General features: G+C 33.2%; 1 protein-coding gene across 13 annotated transcripts in view; it reads left to right on the forward strand.

Moving 5' to 3' along the window:
• The first annotated feature begins 702 nt into the window (after positions 1 to 702).
• The window catches only part of LOC111059973 (rhophilin-2), a 74,320-nt gene continuing 51,695 nt past the window's right edge, over positions 703 to 23,327 (forward strand). For 2 of the 13 annotated variants that reach the window (XM_039442537.1, XM_039442541.1), the window contains exons 1-2: positions 735 to 816; positions 6,785 to 7,087. In XM_039442537.1, coding sequence (XP_039298471.1) covers positions 6,869 to 7,087 — 219 coding nt within the window. In that variant the 5' untranslated portion in view covers positions 735 to 816; positions 6,785 to 6,868. Of the gene's footprint in view, positions 861 to 6,724; positions 7,088 to 20,720; positions 21,151 to 21,863; positions 22,166 to 23,327 lie in introns of those variants that run through there. The other 11 variants (XM_039442533.1, XM_039442539.1, XM_039442538.1 and 8 more) reach the window with 10 other exon arrangements.

Genomic DNA, 23,327 nt, shown 5'->3' on the forward strand with positions numbered 1-23,327 from the left:
TACAATTGAGTACCTAACTTTTAAACTTAAATGACTGCTAGTCGTTAATTTATGAAAAATAAGCAAAAAATATATTTCTTTAGAGAATTCGATTTCTTATAAAAAATTAATAAATAATATTATCCAAATATTCATTTATAATACGTGAATTGATAATAATAGGTAATGAATGTGACTTCATTTCTGTGTACAAAATATAAAAAACAAGAACATTAATCTTTTAATGCAATATTGGTTGAAGAATTAAACTTACTTTTCAGTTTGCAATAAAATTGGAAATGTGAATCAATGCAAGTGAGTATATGGTGCAGAAATAGCCAATATATGAATACCATATATATTTTCAAGTGTAATTTTATTTTAAATTTATCAATCAGTCAGGTGATGTATGCCTCTGCAACATCTCTTCTGCATCATAGTAGCAAAGATTAAGTACGTAGCCTATAATACTATCTAGTTACTAATCTATGGCTGAGAAGAATTCAATACGAGTTGAAAAGGGTTTATTAGTGAGAAGTTTAGACTCATATTACACTTCTTTGAGATTAGATTTCCATTATCTCATATTTATTCGATGTCTTCACATGCCGACATGCCATCCTTATTATTAAAGTAAATACACTTGAAAAAAACAACTCTTGTCGTGTAGAAACTAGAAAAATATCTGTATCACATGGGGAAGAGCATCCTTTCTGTAGCGGTAGTTGTTTATAGGGGAAAAATGCTCAGCATTCAGTAATGCACCCATCGTTTCTCGTTTGTGATTGTGATAGTGTTCGGAAGTGAAGCGTAGCGCGTTCGTGCATCGAATATCAAGTTGGTAATGTGTTAGGTATTTCAATTTCAATAGTTCGGAAAAAGTAATTGTATAATAGAGAGCATTCGTAGTGTAGTGTTACAGGATTTTTTTCAACTCCAATAATTGATATATTTTTAATCCTAAAAATATTTCAACAATAAATTCTTATATATATTTGTAAAGTTTCTGATAAGATTGAATACGGTAGCATATCAATCAACTTCAACTTGTTACCATAAAAAATCTGTAATAAATGTAGAATGTAGACTCTCAGATAAAACAGAATTTTCAAATTTGATTCATAATATTATTTACCAGTTTTATAAACTGGAATTTTGTAGACATTTTTCATTGTTCTGCTAGAATCTGATCAAATCAAATCAATTTATTGCCATTCTTTTTTTTACAAACAAGTGAAACAAAAACATTCTTATAATGTTATAACTAATTGTAATCTAAACTAATTTTAAAAACATATTCAACGAATGTTTTCTTTTATTTTAATATTGAAATAATGGGCTCCCCCAGAAAAGCTAATGCTTGAGCTCTGGAAGAGAGTTCAAAAATGTGAAAGGTAATTAGGATGAATTTATTAGTATTTTCAAACTCTCCAAAGTCACTACTCCACTAACTAAATAACTTCAATAATCTCAAGAAAATTTTAATCACAGAATTCCTTCGGTACTCCTTATTCCTTCCTATTATTGAAACGTTCATTGCTTTGAAAAATATTATTCCATAACTTATTATTTTCCCTTATAATAAGAGGCATTACCAATGGCGTTGCGAAGGGGGAGTTTTCAGGTTACAACCCCCCCTCCCTCATGAGCCCAAAAAAGATACCCAAAAATTCAAAATATCCCCTCACCCCGCTTATGAAATTCCACAAAATTGAGGGCCCAAATTTTATGGATTATCGCTGCATTACAGTTTTAAAAATAAAGACAATCGTGATAATTTATGTAAGTCACGTCAAGAAAAACCAACGAAGGATGATTATATTTTCATTTGCAATTATGTGATCTACTACTAAAACTAATTAAATCTATAAAAATAAAAGGTAACTAGTTTTGATTGGGAAAAAGGTGGTTGATGATGTTGATCGAACCCAAACCACTAAAGCTTACGAACTTATAGGAAGTATGTCAAATACGCGGAATTCTGTTACAATGGCATTATCATTCTTATGATTTCTATTATAGGATGGAATTATAATTTATGAGAGAAGTCTGGTCCATAGAGACTAGGAAGCTGCGTAAAACATGAACGAGTTTTTACATTATGATGTTATTCTATCTAAACTTCAATGAATGCTGTAATAAGTACTCTTTTGTAATTAATTACAGTGAAACCTTCATAATTCGGACCTCTATAATTCGTGATCCCCTATAATTCGTAGTGGAAGCTCGATCCCTTAAAAATCCTTTATAATTCGTACCGTAGTAAAATAGGGCGCTGGCTTATCTCCGACCTAAAAAAATTAGTAATTTTGACTGCTAGAGTTCTCTATTATTCGTAGTTTCTGTTTTTCAAACATCATGGAAGGAAAAATTGATAACAGAGTGTACTATGCTATCGATAACTAATTCTCCAGACATGAGTCATATCGACCGGAAATCACATAGACGGCAGAAGAAATAATTGTCTATTGAGAAATAAGTCAGTTTAGTATTATTGGAAATCATTTAAATAAGAACTTATTTCATACTCAGAAATGATTGAGAATTTTGGAAAATGAGTTGATTGTACTTTGAACACTTTTAATTTACAATTTTGTTAATATTTTTTGGAATTTTACAATTTCAATTTATTCTTTAATCTAATTTCAATCTATCTATGTTTGAACTCATCTACAATATCTGTTCATTTCATTTATTTCAATCTATCAACGCTTAATCCTACGTTTTGATGTTTCCAAGATAATTTTTATTCATAATTATTATATCATCCTTGATTGCTCTTTGCTCAGTGAATATTACGATTTCTAAAAGGTTTTCTTCCTTAAGGCTGTGCAAAGGCTAAAAATAAACTTTCTACTAGTGATATTTCTCAAAGTTTTTCGATTTGTATATCATCAAGCTATCAAAATGAAAAAGTTTTCTCAGGGAAACATTTTTTTTCTGATCATTACTTTTTTATTGAGATATGAGCGCCTAAAGTTTTAAATTTTGGGACATGCCATTTCGAATTCGGTAAGAGATAAATCCATGAGATTTAGAGGATAGATGAACAATACTTCTTGGTATTGTTGCTCTTGTAGAACAAAAACTTTCTGAAAATATAATTTTTTAAGATAGTTATTCAATTTACTGAAAATAACCAAAAATAACTTTTATTGAGTTATTTTTGGTAAATTGAATAACTTTTTCAAAAATTGATATTACCAGAACATTTTTGTTTGAATAGATCAACAATACCATGAAGAATCCATCCTCTAAATCTCATGGATTTACATCTTACCGAATTTGGAATGTTCTGTCCCAAAAATTCAAACTTCAGGCGCTCATATCTCAAAAAGTAATGATCGGAAAAAATGTTTTCCTGAGAAAACTTTTTCATTTTGATAGCTTGATGATATAAAAATCGAAAAACTTTGAAAAATATCACGAGTACAAAGTTTATTTTTAGCCTTTGCACAGCCGTAACCTCCATGATTAGCCTCCTCCTTCTCCTCTACCTCTCATCCTTCTCCACCATAGCCTCTATAATTCGTATCATCCATAATTCGTAGTAGTAAACGCTTGGTCCCGTAAACTACGAATTATAGAGGTTCTACTATAATATTGAAGCTAAAATCTTCTAAAAAACCTCCCCATAACTTTCCGTAGTACACGAACTTATCACAAGGTCGAGCAGGCCTACAAAGGCCTTATTATGCGCAGGTTGCCTACATCAAATTCTTATCTCTAGCAGGTGTTTTCGAAGCTCCCTGCTGTTTTTTTTTTGGGGGGGGGGTAGGGTTCCATAGAGAACACAGGAGCCTCTGATCTGACCAAATTGGAGAGAGAGAGAGCGAATGGTGCTAAGTATATCCATATAGTATTCTATTAATAGTACAGTATCCGTATTAGTATCAGTATTAGTATCCGTGCAGGTTTGAAAGAGGAGAAGTTCTATACTATTACGGTTCCTTACCGTAAGAGATACTTTTTATGGCTTCATGATTCGAAGCCATATAGCTATCCATGCATCGCTCTGGCATCTCTATCATTGTAAACATAGTTCTTAAAATAGTTACTTATCAGTTCAAATTTTGCGATGCTTCCGAGTTCAGTAGAAGTTTAGAAATTCATCATTATGAATTTTCATGATTGAGCTTTCAAGTTTTCCCTTATTACTGCCGTGAAATAAACTATTATCAAATACAACATAATATAAATATTAATCGTCTTTATTAGTATGTTAATGTAAACCTCCTTGAATGCTATAATATATTTTTTTAAAAACTGACTAATAAAAATTTGTTTGAATTTATTTCAATGAGCAATTATTCTGTACACTATGAATTTGGTAAATATGCTATTCCATATAGGAGCAGAATTAGAACTATATTTGAATAGAATAATAAAACATCAAGACGACAAAAAATGGAGTTCTAGATAAAGATAGAGTGCAGTAGGATCTACTCTGAGTTCATTTATATTCAAAAAATAAATTGAATTATCTACTTGAAGAGGAAACCCCCTTGTTTGGGGTTTTACATATTTTCTGTAGGTAAATATATATATATATATATATATATATATATATATATATATATATATATATATATATATATATATATATATATATAACCATCGAAAGTTTAACTTTTCAAGCAACCAAAAAAAAGACAATAAGGTACCAAGGCTTATAAAAGTGAATGATGGTTGAACAATAATCATGAATTGATAGAGTGAGAATGTATTTTATAGTAAATATATAATCAAATTTCATTACCAATAATATACGTAGTGATGAATATTATTATCACAAATAAATTGTCAACAATGTTAATGTAATGAGGGTCACAAATCGTAAATTTAAGAACAGTAGTAATGAATAACAATACTACTGTAGAATGAAGGAGCCTTTTACCGGTAAATTTGAACTATTTTCCTTTTTTGAAACATAAAGACTGGGTGATTACAGATATAAGAGCTGAGCAACTATCTGCAGTAGTAGAAACATTTTAATTACACTCAAAACTCAAATTATGAAGTCATAAATCTCCATTTCTAAAATGTTACCAAGCTTTCTAAAATTTCTCATTTTTTCTCATTATTCACAAATGTCCAGAACTGGTTGAAAATGAACATTAAAATATAATCTTTCAATATTATTTTAGATAGATATAAAATGCTTTTTGAAATGTATCCAAAACCTTCTGTGAACTGGCTACACATGATTGCATAAAGTAATGTGCTCACACTCTCGAAATGAATTCGTAGAAGCCGATTGTGTCGTAGCGCTTATTTTGACACATCGTCGAAAACATTCGGGATGTATTTTATAAAAAATTAACAAATTTTTGTAGAAGAAAGTGTTAATGTATATAGAGACGTTTAGTGAAAAGTATTTGATTAAGTTAAAAGTGAATTCAGTTTGAACATTTTTCAGCTCAAGATTCTCCACTCTGTAGGTTACACAAAGTTACAGGATTAGCTTCATATCATTTGTTTCTTGTTCCTACTTGCTGTAAAGATTCTGAATTTACCGAGGACGGTTAAACAGTAGGTCCATTTTGATTTTTATTACCTATTCAATAAATTCTGAATTAATATTAAAATGAATTTATACCATTTATGATTGGAAATTTACGTAACGCTAGAAGCCCAATCAAATAGTTCCCTTCCCGACTGCTTCTCTGGGTCTTGGGATACCGTAGCGAGCGTGACTTGTGAATGAAGACTGTAAATTTGAGTCCACGAATACACTCTTGAAATCAGTGTTGACGATTCCTCACTGATCGCTGCAACATCAGCGTTTCCTGGTCCCATGATCTGTCCACCTGCGATTTTCTGTTTGTGAAGCTATCTCAAATCAAACGTTTTCACAACTTGACCAATAACTGTGGTTGAATCATAAAATACAATTAACAATATCCCAGCTGAAATGTTGCAGCAATCGTTCAGGAATCTCAACACAGATTTCCAGAGTGTATTCGTGCAGGAGGAAGCCATCTTGAAGAAATAATTGTCAAAAAGTGATAGACGTTATCAATAATTCTCAAATGGCAAGTCTTGAACTTTACATTAGTTTGAATAAAATCATTTTTGCCCTTCCCACTAATGTTTTATAGCGTTTTTAAAAGTTCCTGTTATTCTATGTCACTCTGTTCAATTGAATAGAGATAGTTATTTGAATTCTTCAATGTTGTTTTCCATCACGAGCTGCTTATTATTAAATCACTTTTCGCTATTAGAAAAAACGACTAGCAGTCAGATATTTTACAATAAATGAATTAATCACTCATCTTCTTCTGAATTAATCTTCTTACGAAGCAAGAAGATGGCGAACCTGCCGAAAGATCTCGTTGTCACAGTGAGTGATTAATTATTCATTTATTGTAAAATATGTGACTGCTAGTCGTTTTTTCTAATAGCAAAAAGTGTTAGTTATTTGATTATTGCTGATTACAGTATTTGACAATACTTTCCATCAATATTCAATCTCCAGTGTGCACAGAGCTTTAAATAATTCTAGAAAGACACTATATTCTAGCAGAGAAAACTTCTATACTTCTAGGCTTTATTCTGTGACACTAGTTTTGATGTAACTTCCGACTTGGATTACATTGTGTTTCCTATCTCATACATGTTACACCAATTTGGAAGTTATATGAAATATAGCTTGATTTTTGTATTCACTTGAACCTATGTCAGAGAAAATATCTATTAGGTGTTGTCACATCTCCTAATATGCTCCTTGTCCGCTCCTATAAAGTGAAGTGTTCAATAACAATTAGATGGAGGTATTAATATTGGAGTGTGATTTTTTGTTTAGTTGAGTGATTTATGAAATAAAGTGAGCTACAAATTCAGGAATGTGATTGAAAGAGAAGTGAAAAGTGAACCGTGAGCTGTCTCGATGAGTGGCTCAAGCTGTGGTAGCAGGAGCAGTCATGAGGACCACGCTTCATCGGAACACCACTCAATAAACGATAACCGACAAATAATCGAAAATGCCAAAGAAGACTGTTCCAGCAGTGCTATAACATCAGATCTCAACTCTGACATTGATTACTTCGATGATGACGAGGATGAAGAGTTGTCGAATGATACGAGGACTAACTTCGCCTTTATCAGAGTAAGTCACAAAATTTTCATAATCATTAATCATTACATTACTATATTGTTCATGTAACCTCAAGTCCCAATCAGAAGAATTTTGTGAGGATATTCAGATCTGGAAGTAATTAGCCAATCCCTATTTTTTTAAATTCCCTATTCGTCAACCTCTATACTAATCGTACATTATTACCAAATTTTAATAATAATTATTCCATTATTCATGTAACCTTAAGTCCTAAGAGTAAGTCACAAAATTTTCATAATCATCAATCATTATATTACTATATTGTTCATGTAACCTCAAGTCCCGATCAGAAGAATTTTTTGAGGATATTCAGATTTGGAAATAATTAACCAATCTTCCCTATTCGTCAACCTCTATACTAATCGTACATTATTACCAAATTTTAATAATAATTACTCCATTATTCATGTAACCTTAAGTCCTAAGAGTAAGTCACAAAATTTTCATAATCATCAATCATTATATTACTCTATTGTTCATGTAACCTCAAGTCCCGATCAGAAGAATTTTTTGAGGATATTCAGATTTGGAAATAATTAACCAATCTTCCCTATTCGTCAACCTCTATACTAATCGTACATTATTACCAAATTTTAATAATAATTACTCCATTATTCATGTAACCTTAAGTCCTAATTGTAAGAATTGTGAGGATATTCAGATTTGGAAGTAAGTAACCAAACTTTCCTAATCGTCAACCTCTATAATACATTATTCAAACTGTCCCAATTGAAAGAATTGTGGCAATTTTCAGATTTGGAAAATTTAAATGAAACTGTGAATTTTGAATCACGTTTCTGTGTTCTACAATCATATTAAAGTTTGATGCTATTATTGATACAAACATCAATAATAAAAAGATAATCAGTTGTTCAGTTCCAAAAAGAGACAACTGGAGTGGACAGTTTCCGAATATTTCAAAATAGAGCCCACTTTAGCTGATGCAAATTTTGGATAAAATCACGTTAAAATACTTCCCATAGTAAGAACATGAAATTTATTCCACTGCACCCCCAAATACAGGAAAAATCCCAAACCAAACTGCACTTTGAAATATGGTCAAATCCGTCAACTACCGCCTGGGCACCTGCTTGGAGGTAAAGATCTGATAAGTTGGCTTTCATGATATATTTGCTTTTCGATTATTGATGACGCTCTCTTTTCTTATTCCCTCTCTCATTTTTTGAAGTCTTCGTCCCTCTTTTTCTCTTCTTTGTTTTTCTTCATTGACAGTGTATTCATTTTACTTTTTGAAGCCTTTTTTTAGAGGCGGGAGTGGGTTGCACACTTGTTTTGGGTTTGGCAAGTCTTGAAGTTTTCTTCACCTGGATACACTTTTACACTCTAAATACAATTTCCGGTACGTAGCTGTGTTTATGGCATCATTATCGTGAACAATCTCTATTTATATATCTCTTTTCATTATTTGTTTTGATTGTTATTGTTGATATTATAACTATTATTTCCTCATTCAATTTATTATGGTTAAATTTCATACCCCTTAGAAAATCAGGGCATATTGTTATTGATTTGTATAGAAACTAGAAATAATAGTTCACCACTACAGAAAAATAGAAGAAAATTCCTCGACCTAGATTGAATAGAATATCAACAACTTATCCATTAAAACCGTTGAAAATAGAATAAATTAAAAAAAAATATTTGGAGCTTTTGAATTAACGCATCATTTGACATTTATTTTGCTTCTGTGCTTCTGGCTCATAACGGTGATGGAAGGTGACCAATGGTTTCGGCTCTAATGTAGGAGCACTCTACAGCAGAATATACTGTTAATGATATCTCATTTCATTGCTCATTCAAATTTTATATTGGTAACAAACAGCCAAGAAACGCAGTGTTTATTTGATTCAGTTATTAATCAACATTTCGTGATAGTTGTAAAGTGGCGCTCACAACCAGATCAAAACTATATTTATGAGAAATTGTTTATTCAAAGAATAATTTCTACAATCGATTAATTAATGTCAAGGAAAATATGAATGGCCAATGTTGGAAAAGAGATGGAGTGCAGAGGTTTGCGAGAGGAGGACTGGTGAGATGGCGGAGGGGATGCGAGGAGTTGCAAAAACTTGCGAAAAAATTATAATAATTAATGTATGATATGGAAATTTAAAATACAAAGATTAGCCACGCTTTTGATCATCTCATTTGAAAATCCATTGATATAATATGATAAAAAGTGTACTCTATTATGTGTTGGGGTTTATTACACTAGCTGTTGACACACTAGGAACACATTGGTACTCCTCTGTCTTTTTTTGTGGTGTTCTTCATGTTTTCGAATGTCAACAGGAAACTATGTAAACAATCTCACCCTAAAATTACCAGATGGCTGGTGGTGGGTTTTATCAGTCGTGAAGCATTCTGAAAGGTCTCTTTCAAGAAGACACTTATCTGTACCCAGTGCGATGCAGACATACATAGAAACAGGTTTTTCTTCGGAAACGAGTATCTAGTTTGTTGTGTTTTAGATATTCCCTAATTCCAGTAGAGAAACTGTTATTGCAAGGATTAAATAATATAATATATATGTCGAGCATAAACGTTTCATATCTTGCAGAAATGGGATGGGTCAAGATACATTATCTGAATATACGATTTAATATCCTCTATCAATCACCTTCAATAATTAATTGTTTATTCATTTTTAAATAAGAAAAGACTTCGTTTTTTCTATCCATATCACTTATAACGTACACCTATTTTCCATTAGAGAGAAATAAAAAAACAATTAAAATGGTGAGAGGTTTGACAACAAGCTTTCAAGCACATCATAACATGCCCATAGTAATAGAATAATTTATTCAATAACTTAATAACTCATCAATTCATATATACTCAATAACTCATATACTTAATAACTCAATCACAATGAGACTGTATTTTATTGACAGAAATTATTCCGAGTTTTCAAATTGTATTACCAAACATTAGACATACCAAGTTACTATCGGTAATACTCATTGTCATATTGTTCACAAAATTGTTATAAACTTTCTATTTTTTATTTAGTGATTCGACTTGAGACTGAAGAAGTAAATGTAGACAATTCTGTTGATGCAGCTTGAAGCATGATGAAACTAATTTTAAAATTATTGTTATTATTGGAAGAATAGCCATTATAGAAACAGTTATTCAACTTGCAGGAAGAGAATTTAACCAGAGTTTTTGTAATATAATCTCAAGCTAAATGGGTTCTGATTTCTAAAGTGCTCAGAAGCTCATTCACCATGTCAATAAATATGATAAGATAGTCTAACGACTCACAATAAAAAAGTAATGAGTTCATGCTTATTATCAATTTCACTGTAACCTATAAGTAGCTCATCTTTAAGAAGAAATAATAGTCCAGGCGCTGGCTTACATTGAGCATACATGAGAGAGGCAGAGAATTTGACTTCGGATTATTGTTAGGGTGTCTTTAGTGTATATGAAACTCGATGTCGTCACGTTCCAGGGTGGTCGACAGATTGAGGGAGGGGGGTAAGTTGTAAAAAACGCGCGCTTATAAAATCGCCTGTTCTGCAGTTACTATTCATACTACAGCTTTGAATGTTTTCTCAATATTATGTACACATAACTGGCTTTCAATGTGGTCCTTTACATTTTTGCGATAAACCGCATAGTTTTTCAGTAAAAAAATAAATATGTTGAAAAATCCATTTTTTTATTATGGACTTTTTGTTATTTCACGAATATTTAGGTCGTTAGCCGACTTAGAGAAAAAAAGTTCTCAATAAACGTTATAGGCAGTTTCTTTCTAAATCCAATGAGATATATAGTTTGGGGGTTACGATCATAGATGCGGCGGTGGGAGGGGGATAAGTAGCACTGTTACACTGTGGCGCGGTCCTCCCCCATGATTAATGAGCGTAGTGACCTGTCTATCGCATCGCTCCTACTAGTCTATGCATTCAAATTATGTATTTCAGGAACGCTGTCTTATGTATTTTCAGTCGCTGAACACGATTTTTCAACTCTCAAGCCTCAATAATTTATAATTCTCATCATAATATACAAATTATGGTCAAAATTACTAACTTCATCTCATTATCATTATTTATGTGTTTCTCAGTCATTGAAAAACTTATATTTCATAAAGAGAGAATAATTATTTGATTTAGTAAAATGATCACTTTGGAATTGCGAAAGTCAAGTGATGGAGTAAGTTAAACAAATAATATATGCTACCCCATATAGAGCACCGTGTGACAGGAGTAAAATATTTTCTTAATATAAATTTACAGTTGAAGCACAAATAATGTCAATTACTCCCATGTGATATGACTAAATATTTGATTACAAAGGAAATACAACTCTAAAGCTGCGTTCACACCAAAAAGGTGTTAATAACTTAATCTTTATAGATTCTGTTAGATTGAGCATAACTTATCATAAACATGACGAACATAGGTGTTTGTCAAGTTCCATTCAATCTAATAGAATGTATAAAGATTAAGTTATATCAACTGATTTCTGTAACTTATATCTACGAATAGATAGGTACTTTTCATCTGGCTGAGATTGTCTAGGGGTGGTACTTGAATGGAAGTGGAATAGGAGATATCTTCGTTGAATCTGGAATATTTGGAGAGAATACTGTTGAAAATCTATTGAGGGGAGATCAGTATAATTTACGTTTGAGAGCAAGCAATCAAATCAATGAGATAACTACAAGAAGGACTCATGAACGGTTCAAATATGAGAGATTGTCAAAGTATATTTGAAAGAAGTCAGGAGCTATTTGTGGAGTTTTTTTTAGAATCACAATGCAAAATCAATAACTACTTGAAATTTATGACTGATAATTGTAACATAGTTTAAATTATCTTAAATTATATTCGTGCTCATAAGGAAGGACTCTGGTATTGCACATAGAAACTGTACGAGAAAAGATCCCATACTTTTTTCATTCAATCACACAAACTATGTTACGGAGTCTGTGGTATATCTAGAAAATATGAAAAAAAATATCCACAGAGGTAAAAAATCATTCCCATTAAGGAATCATTAACTCTATACAGTCAATACATTGACTCTCTGTCAAAAGGAAACCTTGAACATTTAATAATGTGACAACCGATCATGCTTTGGATCAAACCCTCATAGATATTCTGTTCAAGTATGTTGACATCATTATGGATATCACTGGAGATTGTGAAGAATGTCATCGAATAGAGTGAAACAAGAATAATGGGAGATGAGAGTGATTTCCAGAAGCATAACCCTCTCACGAGAACATTACATTTTTCTTCAAGTCTCTGATGGACAATAGAATCTGCATAATGTTATCAATGGTCTGGAAGCAAGTGGAGGAGTGTGTGATTCTCTTTTGAATGTAGAAAGAAATAGTTATTCGGTCTCCAACGATTGTTATCTGAACATAGTTGTGGCAAATTGTAAAAGTGTATTCTCACCTACAAGAAGAAACAGAGTTCTGTCATTCTTCATGATGCAATCAAACAAAAAATCCTAGTCTTAGTTCATTCTAGAACAGAAAGATGTAATATCTGTATTTGCACTAGGTAGCTGTTTAAAGATAATTCGGTATTGAAGTTTTAGTGCAGCATACATTTCTACAATAACTGCAATCTCTGTCAACATCTGATGGATATTTGAAAAAACACTTAATCTCACTTGGCCCATGAAATTGTAAGTGAAACTAGTTGTGGATTTGACTAAATCCCTAAATATCGTTGACAAATTCGCATAATGATGACATGGCACTCCTGAATTCAACCCCTACTTCACTTTTCAAAACTTTCAATCAATGCAACATTATGGGAACTTTGTGATGAGAAGAGCTATGAAAATTCTCAATGAAGATGGAGTGATACAGGTGGACATAGTTTTTCATGTCTATGGTCTAAATTCAAAGGTAGTGAACATACTAGAAGCAGCAGAGTAAAAGAATCACTCCAATAATATGCTTTCCAAACCATCGAGACTTGATTCTAAATCTGTGGCAGAGATTCATTAATGTGACATGCAAGAATCTATAAAGGAATAATCCATACGTTGGCTACGTGCAGGAATAAATTCATTTATTTGTGGATAGAACTACAAATCATTTAGCTAAATATGTTTGGGAAAGAATAACAGGCATGGCCCAAAACTATTCTATTCCCAAATTTTGATACTGAATAGCTTGTTACCATTTCAAAACAGTCTGAACGGGAATACCAAAATGGATGAATCAATCAAAAGTTAGTGAAATACCATTATGGTAATACTGTTAGAAATAATTTTAATGAATATTAACATTTTCATTTCATTTTGATTTGACACATATCTATTGGATATAATAATTATCTATTATCTATAATTATCTATATATTGGTTATAATTTCTCGAAAGTTCACGACAAACTGAAGATTCATGAAAGATTAACATTTTCATACCAATCATAATTATTATGATAATGAATGAATGATGAATTCCATTTCCACCATAAAGAACTAAGAAATTCCACAAACATTTCTTGGAAATTAACAGATCATTATATCAAGTAAGCGTGGCCAGTGTGTAATTAATAATTTAGCCTGCAGCTCATCACAATGAATTAATTTGAAATAAAAACGATAATACATAAACACATATGAATATAATCATTATTCTATCTTAATATATTTCTTGAAACCCAAGTCACGTTTATTAGAAATAGTCATTTCTTAGTTTCCTTCCAGAATAAGATGAAGTTTGTAATTTTGACCATAATTTGTATATTATGATGAGAATTATCAATTATTGATGCTTGAGAGTTGAGAAATCGTGTTCAACGACCGAAAATACATAAGATAGCTCTCCTGGAATACGTAATTTGAATGCATAGACTAGTAGGAGCGATGCGATAGACAGGTCACTACGCTCATTAATCATGGGGGATGACCGTGCCGCAGTGTAACAGTGCTACTTATCCCCCTCCCACCTACGCAACTATGATCGTAACCCCCAAACTATATATATCATTGGATTCAGAAAGAAACTACCTATAACGTTTATTGGGAACTTTTCCCTCTAAGTCAGCTAACGAACTAAATATCCGTGAAATAACAAATAGTCCATAATAAAAAAATTGATTTTTCAACATATTTTATTTTTTTACTGAAAAACTATGCGGTTTATCGCAAAAATGTAAAGGACCACATTGAAAGCCAGTTATGTGTTCATAATATTGAGAAAACATTCAAAGCTGTAGTATGGATAGTAACTGCAGAACAGGCGATTTTATAAGCGCGCGTTTTTTACAACTTACCCCCCTCCCTCAATCTGTCGACCACCCTGGGACGTGACGACATCGAGTTTCATATACACTAAAGACCCCCTAAAAATAATTCGAAGTCAAATTCTCTGCCTCTCTCATGTATGCTTAATGTAAGCCAGCGCCTGGACTATAAGTCTTATGCATTTAAAATATCTGGATTTTTTCATAAAGTATTAACGTGTTGATGTATTATGTTGACTTCAAAGTTGACTTTATCTAAATGCTCTCTCAATTAATCAATCAATCTATTTTAATTCATTAATTTGATGAAGAATCTTGGAATCATCACAAGATTATGAGAAAACTGATGGTCAAATAAATGCTTAGAAAAAATGGAAAATATGAGAAATTGATATGTGATTATTTTGAGACAAGATCATTTACTACTGTCAAATACGGAAAGTGACAACAGTTACAGTGGAAACTAGAAGATTTCAATTGATTGTAGCAGTCATTTACAGTCCTCTAAGACACAATATAGCCGATGAAGTTTACAAGAATTTAGTCGACCACCTAGGAAACAGATTCATCATAGGTGGGGATTTTAATGCAAAACATATAAGTTGGGGCTCAAGATTGAACTCTCGAAAAGGAAGACAGCTATTTCAAGCTATAAATGATAGGCAATGCTCAGTAATGTCATCAAATAGACCCACATATTGGCCAACTGATAGAAATAAATTACCAGATTTGATAGATTTCTTTGTAATCAGGAATTTATCATCAAACTACATGGAAATAGAAGATTGTGAAGACCTGAGCTCTGATCATACTGCATTGATCCTCAATGTGGGTGAAACCATGGTGATGAAAGAATGTAATTTGAGGCTAGTTAATAGGCAAATCCAAGAATCAGCATTCCAAGAATTATTGTGAGTAAAAATAGATTTTGAGCTGGAAATTACAAGCTGTGATCAGTTGGATTCTGAGGTAGAAAAGTTCACAAGGGACATCCAAGAAGCAGCCTGGGACAGTACTCCACATTCAACACAGAGAACAAGGTCTTCTGGTTCACATTATCCACATCACATATTGAAACTTATCCATGAGAAGAGGAAAGCGAGGTGGCAGCGAACAAGAGCACCAGTGGATAAAACTCATTTGAATTTTCTAGCTAAGGAACTGAAGGAATGTATCAGTACAGTAGCTATAAGAATGATATGATCAGTGAATATCTCAGAAACCTTGCTACAGATAAGAACTCCGATTATTCACTCTGGAAAGCTACAAAGTACTTGAAAAACCTCTCAGTTCAAGAAACACCAATCAAAAAAATTAATGGTGAGTGGGCAAGGAATAACGAACAGAAAGCTGAACGTTTTGCAGAATACCAGTAAAGTGTCTTTCAACCTCATCAATTCCAAGGTAGTGTAGAAGATGATGAGATGGGAATATCACAGGATATGAGAGAGATTCCAGCCTTAATAACAAATGACCTGATAAGTATTATCAAGACAACCAGTTGTACAAAAGCTCCAGGATATGATCTCATTACTGGTGAAGTTCTGAAAAACCTACCAGATAGAGCTTTGAAAAACTCACAGTTCTCATGAATGAAGCTTTGAGGATGAAGTATGTGCCACTGTCATGGAAGGTAGCTGAAGTCATCATGGTCCCCAAGGCTGCCAGAAACCATGAAGAGACTCTATATAATCATCAGAACATCCAAGCTCTACACCTGATTGACAACTCTAATACAGTGAGAAGACTGAAAAGGAAGAAGCCTACAGATCTCGTTTAAATGTAGTAAGAGTGATTTTGAAAGAAACAGAGCATGGGCATTGCTCACTTAGACTGTGAAGGAGTGAATACCCCTTTAATGTCAAACTTTTACTTATTAATTTAAGCTAGAATTGAACTGTTCATTAACCAATGTGTTAAATTGCAGTCAAATTACAATTAAAAAAAAATACGGAAAGAATTATAGAATTTCAATACCGTAAACAAATGAAATTGATGATTTGAAACTCCAATGAGCTTCGGACTCGATTCAAATTTCAACAGAAGGGACGATTTCAATAAATCTTTTTTTCATTAAATCTATTATCTACATTTTATCTATTCATAATTATTTATGTCATCCCAGTGTGAATATCAACAATCCTCCTCTCTCAAATATCCTGACCTTATAACATCACATAGGCATAATCTGATGCAAAACAAGTACATGGTATTATTAAATCGATTTCATTATGGAATCTAGAAGAGTGTGAGTTTTGCGCATTGGTCTACTTGAATAGCCTTTGGCATCATCATGATATCCTCGCCATGAATCCTAGTCATTGAATTGCCAGTGAATAATTGAGCATCCGGACATTGAACAGCTGTGATGGAGTGAGAGAGATTGAGTGATCACGTGAAAACGTGCAAGTGAATAAGAAATAGTAGAACAGGTGGCAGTACAGCAGAGAAAGAGTGAGTTTATAGAGTGAAGCATATATGAGTATTTGAACACCGTGGTGGAAGGGATTTCAAAATTCATCACATTGTGTGTGCGATGCTGTTTCACAGATGTGCAATTGCGACTCTTATCTAGCTTTGATCAGCCACAGTGAAAACTTCTTCTCCAATGATCGAAAATTCAAAATATTTTTCTGTTAGTTCTCTTGAAATTAGTTATAGCTCTCAGTGCTGTAAACTATATCCATATAATATGCTAATACTTCCAGCTACAATAATAATTTAGTAATTTCCATCAGATTATTCTGTACATATTAATGCGTGAAATGCGACTTAGTAATTGAATCAAAAATTCCCTTGAACTTTTTCCTAGAGTGCTGAAGTATCTATCGTATAGATTTCTTGATCTTCAAATGAATTTTCCTAACGTTCTGGAAAAAAGTAGCCCACCTCAAGTTGGAAACATTTTTTCACATGAACAGCCTCTTTCAAGGCTCATTGAATTAATAATGATTGTTTTTATAGCACTGACATGATTTTACAGCGCAAACACTGAAATAAGGACCCAGCGAATCACTGAGCCCAAGAAAGAAAATGTTCAAAGCCGCAAAATTCAGTATACATCTTTTCCACTTTTTTAAAATAATTGTTGAAAAATTTTCAATTTTTTACAACAGTTTTTCTGACAAAACACTTGAGCAAATTCCAAACAAAACATTAAAAACATCATATCCTAGTAATTATAGATTAATATAGTTGTTCTGGCTCTTATATTTCAACGATTTTTTAGTAGGCCTACTTCAATTTTACGTGATACCATTGATTCTAGCTAGTAAATTTCCACTCGAAAAGTATTATCAGGCTATCTCAGTAGAAGGACACTATATCTAGGTCTCGATAAAGAACACTCAAAAATTATTATCAGGCTATTTCAGTAAAAGTACACTAAATTCAGGTCTTGAAAAGAAACTAACAGACCCAAGAAAAAGGACGGAAATGGGTCGAAGTTACACATGGGGAATCTGACCCCAGACCCTGAGGATAATAATCAGGTAGAATATCACGTTTGGATACGCATTTCTTCTTTGGTCTCATTGTCTGAATTTTCTACGTCATTCTCTTAGGAAAGATGATATTGAATCTTATTATATTAAAGCTGCAAAAGACAAAAAATTACGAAAATTTCTTAACCAATACGGCTGATTGTCTCGGAAAACCCACCTCAAAATCAGTTGGAGAATTTATTAGTTTATCCCGGCTCACGTTGTCAACAGCTTGAATCAGACACTTGAAGATTCTACTCTCTAAATTTTAATTCATTCAATTCATTTCCAATACACAAAAATAGCCTAGAATATGGAAGAGCAATTTACAATAAACAATTATAATAACAGTTACAGTGAATATAACACAACAAAAATAATACAAAATTGCTAAAATTATGTGGCGTGCTGGAGAAAACTATGCCGGAGAAACTACTGCTGGATAATTATTGAACGAACTAGTGCAAAGTACCATTTTTAGCTGGCTTTGACTCGGATTTTTTTGCTTCATAGTATTTGAAGGAAAGGTTCTTCTATCTTTTTGCAAATAAATTTTATGTGGATGTCCCATTTCAAATTTTCGCCGATGAGGACACTTAGGTATTTAATATTTAGTGCTACTGACTTTATTATATGACGACAATTACAGTTGATTGAGTTTTATTTGCAGTTTAAGTGAAGTTCATTTTTCAAGTACAGAGATCTCTGTATCGCTTTCAACAATCATTATAATTAATTGAAAACAATATCATGGCGATAATCGTTTTGGTTTATAACCTTTAACATTGCATTTTAGATTTTTTTTAAATAATTAGTTTTTCATCCTGTCGATATTTTACTGTTGAGGAAACCACTTTCAGTTGAACAATTGCTGGTCCTGGAACAGAAGAAAAACTCATAGAAATTAACATTTTTTGTTGAGGACAAACAAAACCCGACATTTAATTATGCTTCCGTATTAAGATGTAATCAGGCCAGTCACTGCTACTAACCTCAAAACCATGTCTATTGTTCCTCACAATATGAAGGCCAATGAAGTAATTGGAACAAGTGAGTGTGGATGCGATGTTTTCACACGTCTGATTATCAAGCTGTCGCATTGTTTGAATTTGGATGTTCAGTGTATGTTCGGCGTTCACCGTCTGCTGGTGACACCTAGTGGTGGAATTCAGAACTAAGTAGAAGCTTAGAGAGAAACAGGATACTATCTGAAGGAAAATAATCAAGTGTTGGGTTACCTTTATTATGAATATTTCGCTGTTACATAGAATAGGTGATAGGCAGATGTCGTCACATTGAAAACTTTGAGGGCTCCGCCTGGGGGGTTCAAGGCTCTAAAATCAAAGGAAACATTGAACTTTTTTCTGTGATTTGAAAATTAAAATCTAGTCAATATTATGGATGAATCTAGATCTACTAATCACTATAATGAAAATGAATCTCCTAGAGAAACATTCTATGCGATCACCCTCCCTCAAATACGGTTCTGCTGAAATTACTCTCCTCATACTCCCTAGGGGTTCGTACGGAATTAAAATTTTCACCTTCACTGAATCAAATTGGTTCATTCCTCCACTACAGATCTAGTGGGACCTAGTAGTCAATTCGAAAAAGATAATACTCCTTTGCAATATAATTACATTTATTGCAATAGTTTATTCCATCAGAAATTGAGAAAAAACAATTTAGAGGACTGATTTTCACAATAACTGTCAAATTCTCATTCTTTCATTTCTATACTGACTTTTCTGACTCATTTCTAGAGGATGAGTCTGTCATGATTTTTCATTTACGGTTGTAACATTGATATTATTATTTCAATTTTCTATTCTTGAAAGAAAATCCAGCGAGAAAAACAGTCATGGTGGGAAATCTTGAGACTGTCTTTCTACATGTTGGATTTTTTACGTGAAGTGTTTTACAAGGATACGCAGCTTTGAGTATGGAAATTAGCCATTTTTGCGTATAAAATATCAGAATGAAAAGAAATTTTCCATTTTTCAATCAAATTCCGCTGATGATTCATGATTTTGAACCGCCTTGGCGAGCTGAGAAGAATGAGCTGTAGTACGAGAAGGTCCGATCATTGTGTCAAAAGCTATGAGGGCTTGAAATTTTGATCCTTCAGGTGTCCTTATAAGCGCCTCCCACTAGGAAATCCTGGAACTAAATGCATCTAAAGGGCGATTCTGATAGAACATAATCCTTCCATAACAATATGATCGAAAATATTGATTCGATTGGTTAGGGAGACATTGAAAAGTTATTATAATGAAAAATTATTCCTGAAATATGATCATTTGAATGGACTACTATAGTAGACTACGCGGAAATATTATTCACTTGAATAGTCTGCCTGTCGTCGTCAATACATTTTGGAAAATTTTGTGAATGAATAATTTCTAATTTGAGCTTCGGAAATGGGTCTCAATCAACTTTCCAATCAGAGTATCATTTTCACTTATTCAAACAAGAAAATAAATAATATCCAATTTTCTCCCATTAGCTACATCAAACTTGTTCTTAAACAACAACACCTAAATATACAAAGAGAATTTAAAAATGTCGACCCATTCCTTAAAACCAACTCGAATACGTTTAAAGAAATCTCTTGGAATCACTAGAAGCAAACATAGGAAAGTGAAATATCAGGCAGTAGGCTAAAGAGTAGAGAAGTCTCATAGATGTAGTGGCAGCAAGTCATTTGACATGCTGACTTTTTTCCGTCATACATCGTAAACAACTTGAACGATAAATACTGTACAAGCAGGTCTGAAACCGGTCGCCAAACCAGCAAGAGGTGACTGGGGCACTGTACTCCAACCTAAACATCTGTAGGCAAGCAAATGAAGAGAGAAACAACTGTGAGATCGGGAGAACCCGAAGGCATCCCCGTTATATTCAAAAATAAAACAAACCGTTTCTCGATACCTCTATTCGGACTATGCAGAATGCAGTAACGATACTTACACCTCACATCTCTCACTTCCTCTGATACATTCTACTATTCTTCATCCGCAATCTTATTCTGCCAGACAATTTTCTTCTTCTCCTTCTTCATCTAAACCGTGCTCAAAAGTCGAAGGCCTCAGTATTGAATCGTGCCGCGTGGTGGTTGGTGCTCCGTAAACTCAGTACCGTTTCTAGCGCGAATTGTGTGCGAAAATAGTGTTTATCAGCGGAATATAGTGCTTGTTTATTCAGTGTAACTGAATCACCATAATCAATATTGATAGATTGAAGGATGAATTCAGTAGATACATTTATGAAAAAAGCTCTTTAACTACTGTAGTATTACTGTTTATCAATGAATTAAATTTATTCTGGTAAGTTTGTTAAAACATAACCGAACTCTATAGTCAAGGTGGAACTCCAGTCAGAGACCTCCCACCAATAAAAGCTATATCTTCATTATTAAAACTACACTTAATAATACTCGGAATACTTAAAAGTACGAACGAGGCAAGATTGCAATATTATTTTCCATGATGATAAACTCAAAATATTCAAGACATCGATTCTGTATAAGGTGCAATGGTTTAGTACTAAAAATAGATTGAAAAATATCAAAGATATCAATGTACAATGAAAAAGAGTATAGATTGATAAAAAGTACCGTAAATATTGGGTTTGGAAGCATTTCTAATAGAATGATATCTGAATATTGATAATAGACTAACAGTTCTTCCCTTCATATATAATAATTATAATACCCTAACAGTTGAAAAATACCTCTAAAACCACAGTATCTTCACTATAGTAACTCAGGAGCATGTGCAATAGCACACCTACATTTTCTATCTATATCTATGCTCAGGTTCGTTCATATCGGTGTCCTTATACTCTACGCTACGTGATGGAAAGTAAATCCAGTCAGCATTATAATAGAATTATTCTTAACGCACGATTGAAAAATTGGAGTACCATAAAAAGGTTTTTCTAGTAGATAACATTGATAGGACGTGGCCATTTTATACTACTGTATCAGTACATTGCCAAAATCGGAGAGCTGTTAACACTTAAACACTATTCTTTACAGTGAAACACTACTGAATTCATCGATTTCAACGTTATGAGTGTATTGGTAATCTTTACTAAGTTTCCACATTCATAAAAACCTCCTCAGTATTGGTTTTCTACAACAAAACACGTGACCTTTTGTTGAAACTGCCACAAGTTGAAATTTGTTGAACTCTTCATTGACATTTAGCAGATGTATTGTTGTTGGCGTTGACCATTAAGCCTACATTCATGACTTCTACAAATAACTTGAAAATGTTGAAATGGTCTCAATTAGACATTCTCCAGAGGACGGGAGATAAGAAAACATCAATTTTGAATGTAAGTAGTTGTCATATTTCTCAATGAAATTATTAAATATCTTGAAAGAATGGTTGGTAGAAGATTCTACTAATCAAATGAATAACGGAGATTTCTTCTCCTACATTTTATGGTATTTTGGAATTCTAACGTAAAAAATTAATCGATGAGTCATGCTTTCAAGTATGCTTTGATAGGCTATTAATTATTGATTCCAATGGATAATATCGTAGTGTTTTTCTTTTAGCTAACTCTTATGCCCGGTCTACACGATATTAGCGCAAACCTGCCAGATTTGCGCTAAGTTTGCGTCGTGTAGAGGGGAGATCGTTGTAAATTTCTGAGGTTTGAAGGTTTGTGCTCTCTTCGATCAATCTTAGCCAGGTTTGCGTCAATTTTTCTAGGAAAAGATTATGTCTCATCTATCCATCAAAACCTAAATCGCTTCAAAATGAAGATAGAGAATTCGCGATTTCAGATTCGGATTCAGCACCCTCAAATTAAATATGTGCGAGGTCAATTCTCAAAAATACTCAATAACAAGGACGATTTTTTAATGGATGATAATTATCTTATTTAATCTACCTATAGTAATGTAATAGATATATAGTTAATCACTCTTCACTTGATAATCAGTATTATTGATTATTATTGAGGAGAAGGAGGAGAAGTGAGAGGAGGAGGAGGAGGAGGAGGAGGAGGAGGAGGAGGAGGAGGAGGAGGAGGTGGAGAGGATGAGGAGGTGAAGGAGGAGTAGATGGAGGAGGAGGAGAAGGAGAAGGTGGAGGAGTAGGTGGAGGAGGAGGAGTAGGGTGAGGAGGAGGAGAAGTAGGTGGAGGAGGAGAAGAAGGAGAAGTTGGAGGAGGAAGTGGAGGAGGTGGAAGAGTTCAGGAGAAGGAGGAATAGTTGGAGGAGAAGGAGTAGGTGGGGAGGAGGAGGAGTAGGTGGTTGAGGAGGAAGAGGAGGAGATGGAGGAGTTGAGGAGGAGGAGGAGGAGGAGGAGGAGGAGGAGGAGGAGGGGAGGAGGAGGAGGAGGAGGAGGAGGAGGATGCTTGAGTTACTATTCATCTTCAAAGACTTCGTATAGAATTTATATAATTATGGTTTAGTTTATAATACAGGTTTGTGTAAAAGTTGGTGTCGTGTGAACAGAGGTTTGAGCAAACTTGGCTCAAAGCCAGAT

This window comes from Nilaparvata lugens, chromosome X (assembly GCF_014356525.2).
Source record: "Nilaparvata lugens isolate BPH chromosome X, ASM1435652v1, whole genome shotgun sequence".
Taxonomy (NCBI): Eukaryota; Metazoa; Arthropoda; class Insecta; order Hemiptera; family Delphacidae; genus Nilaparvata; species Nilaparvata lugens.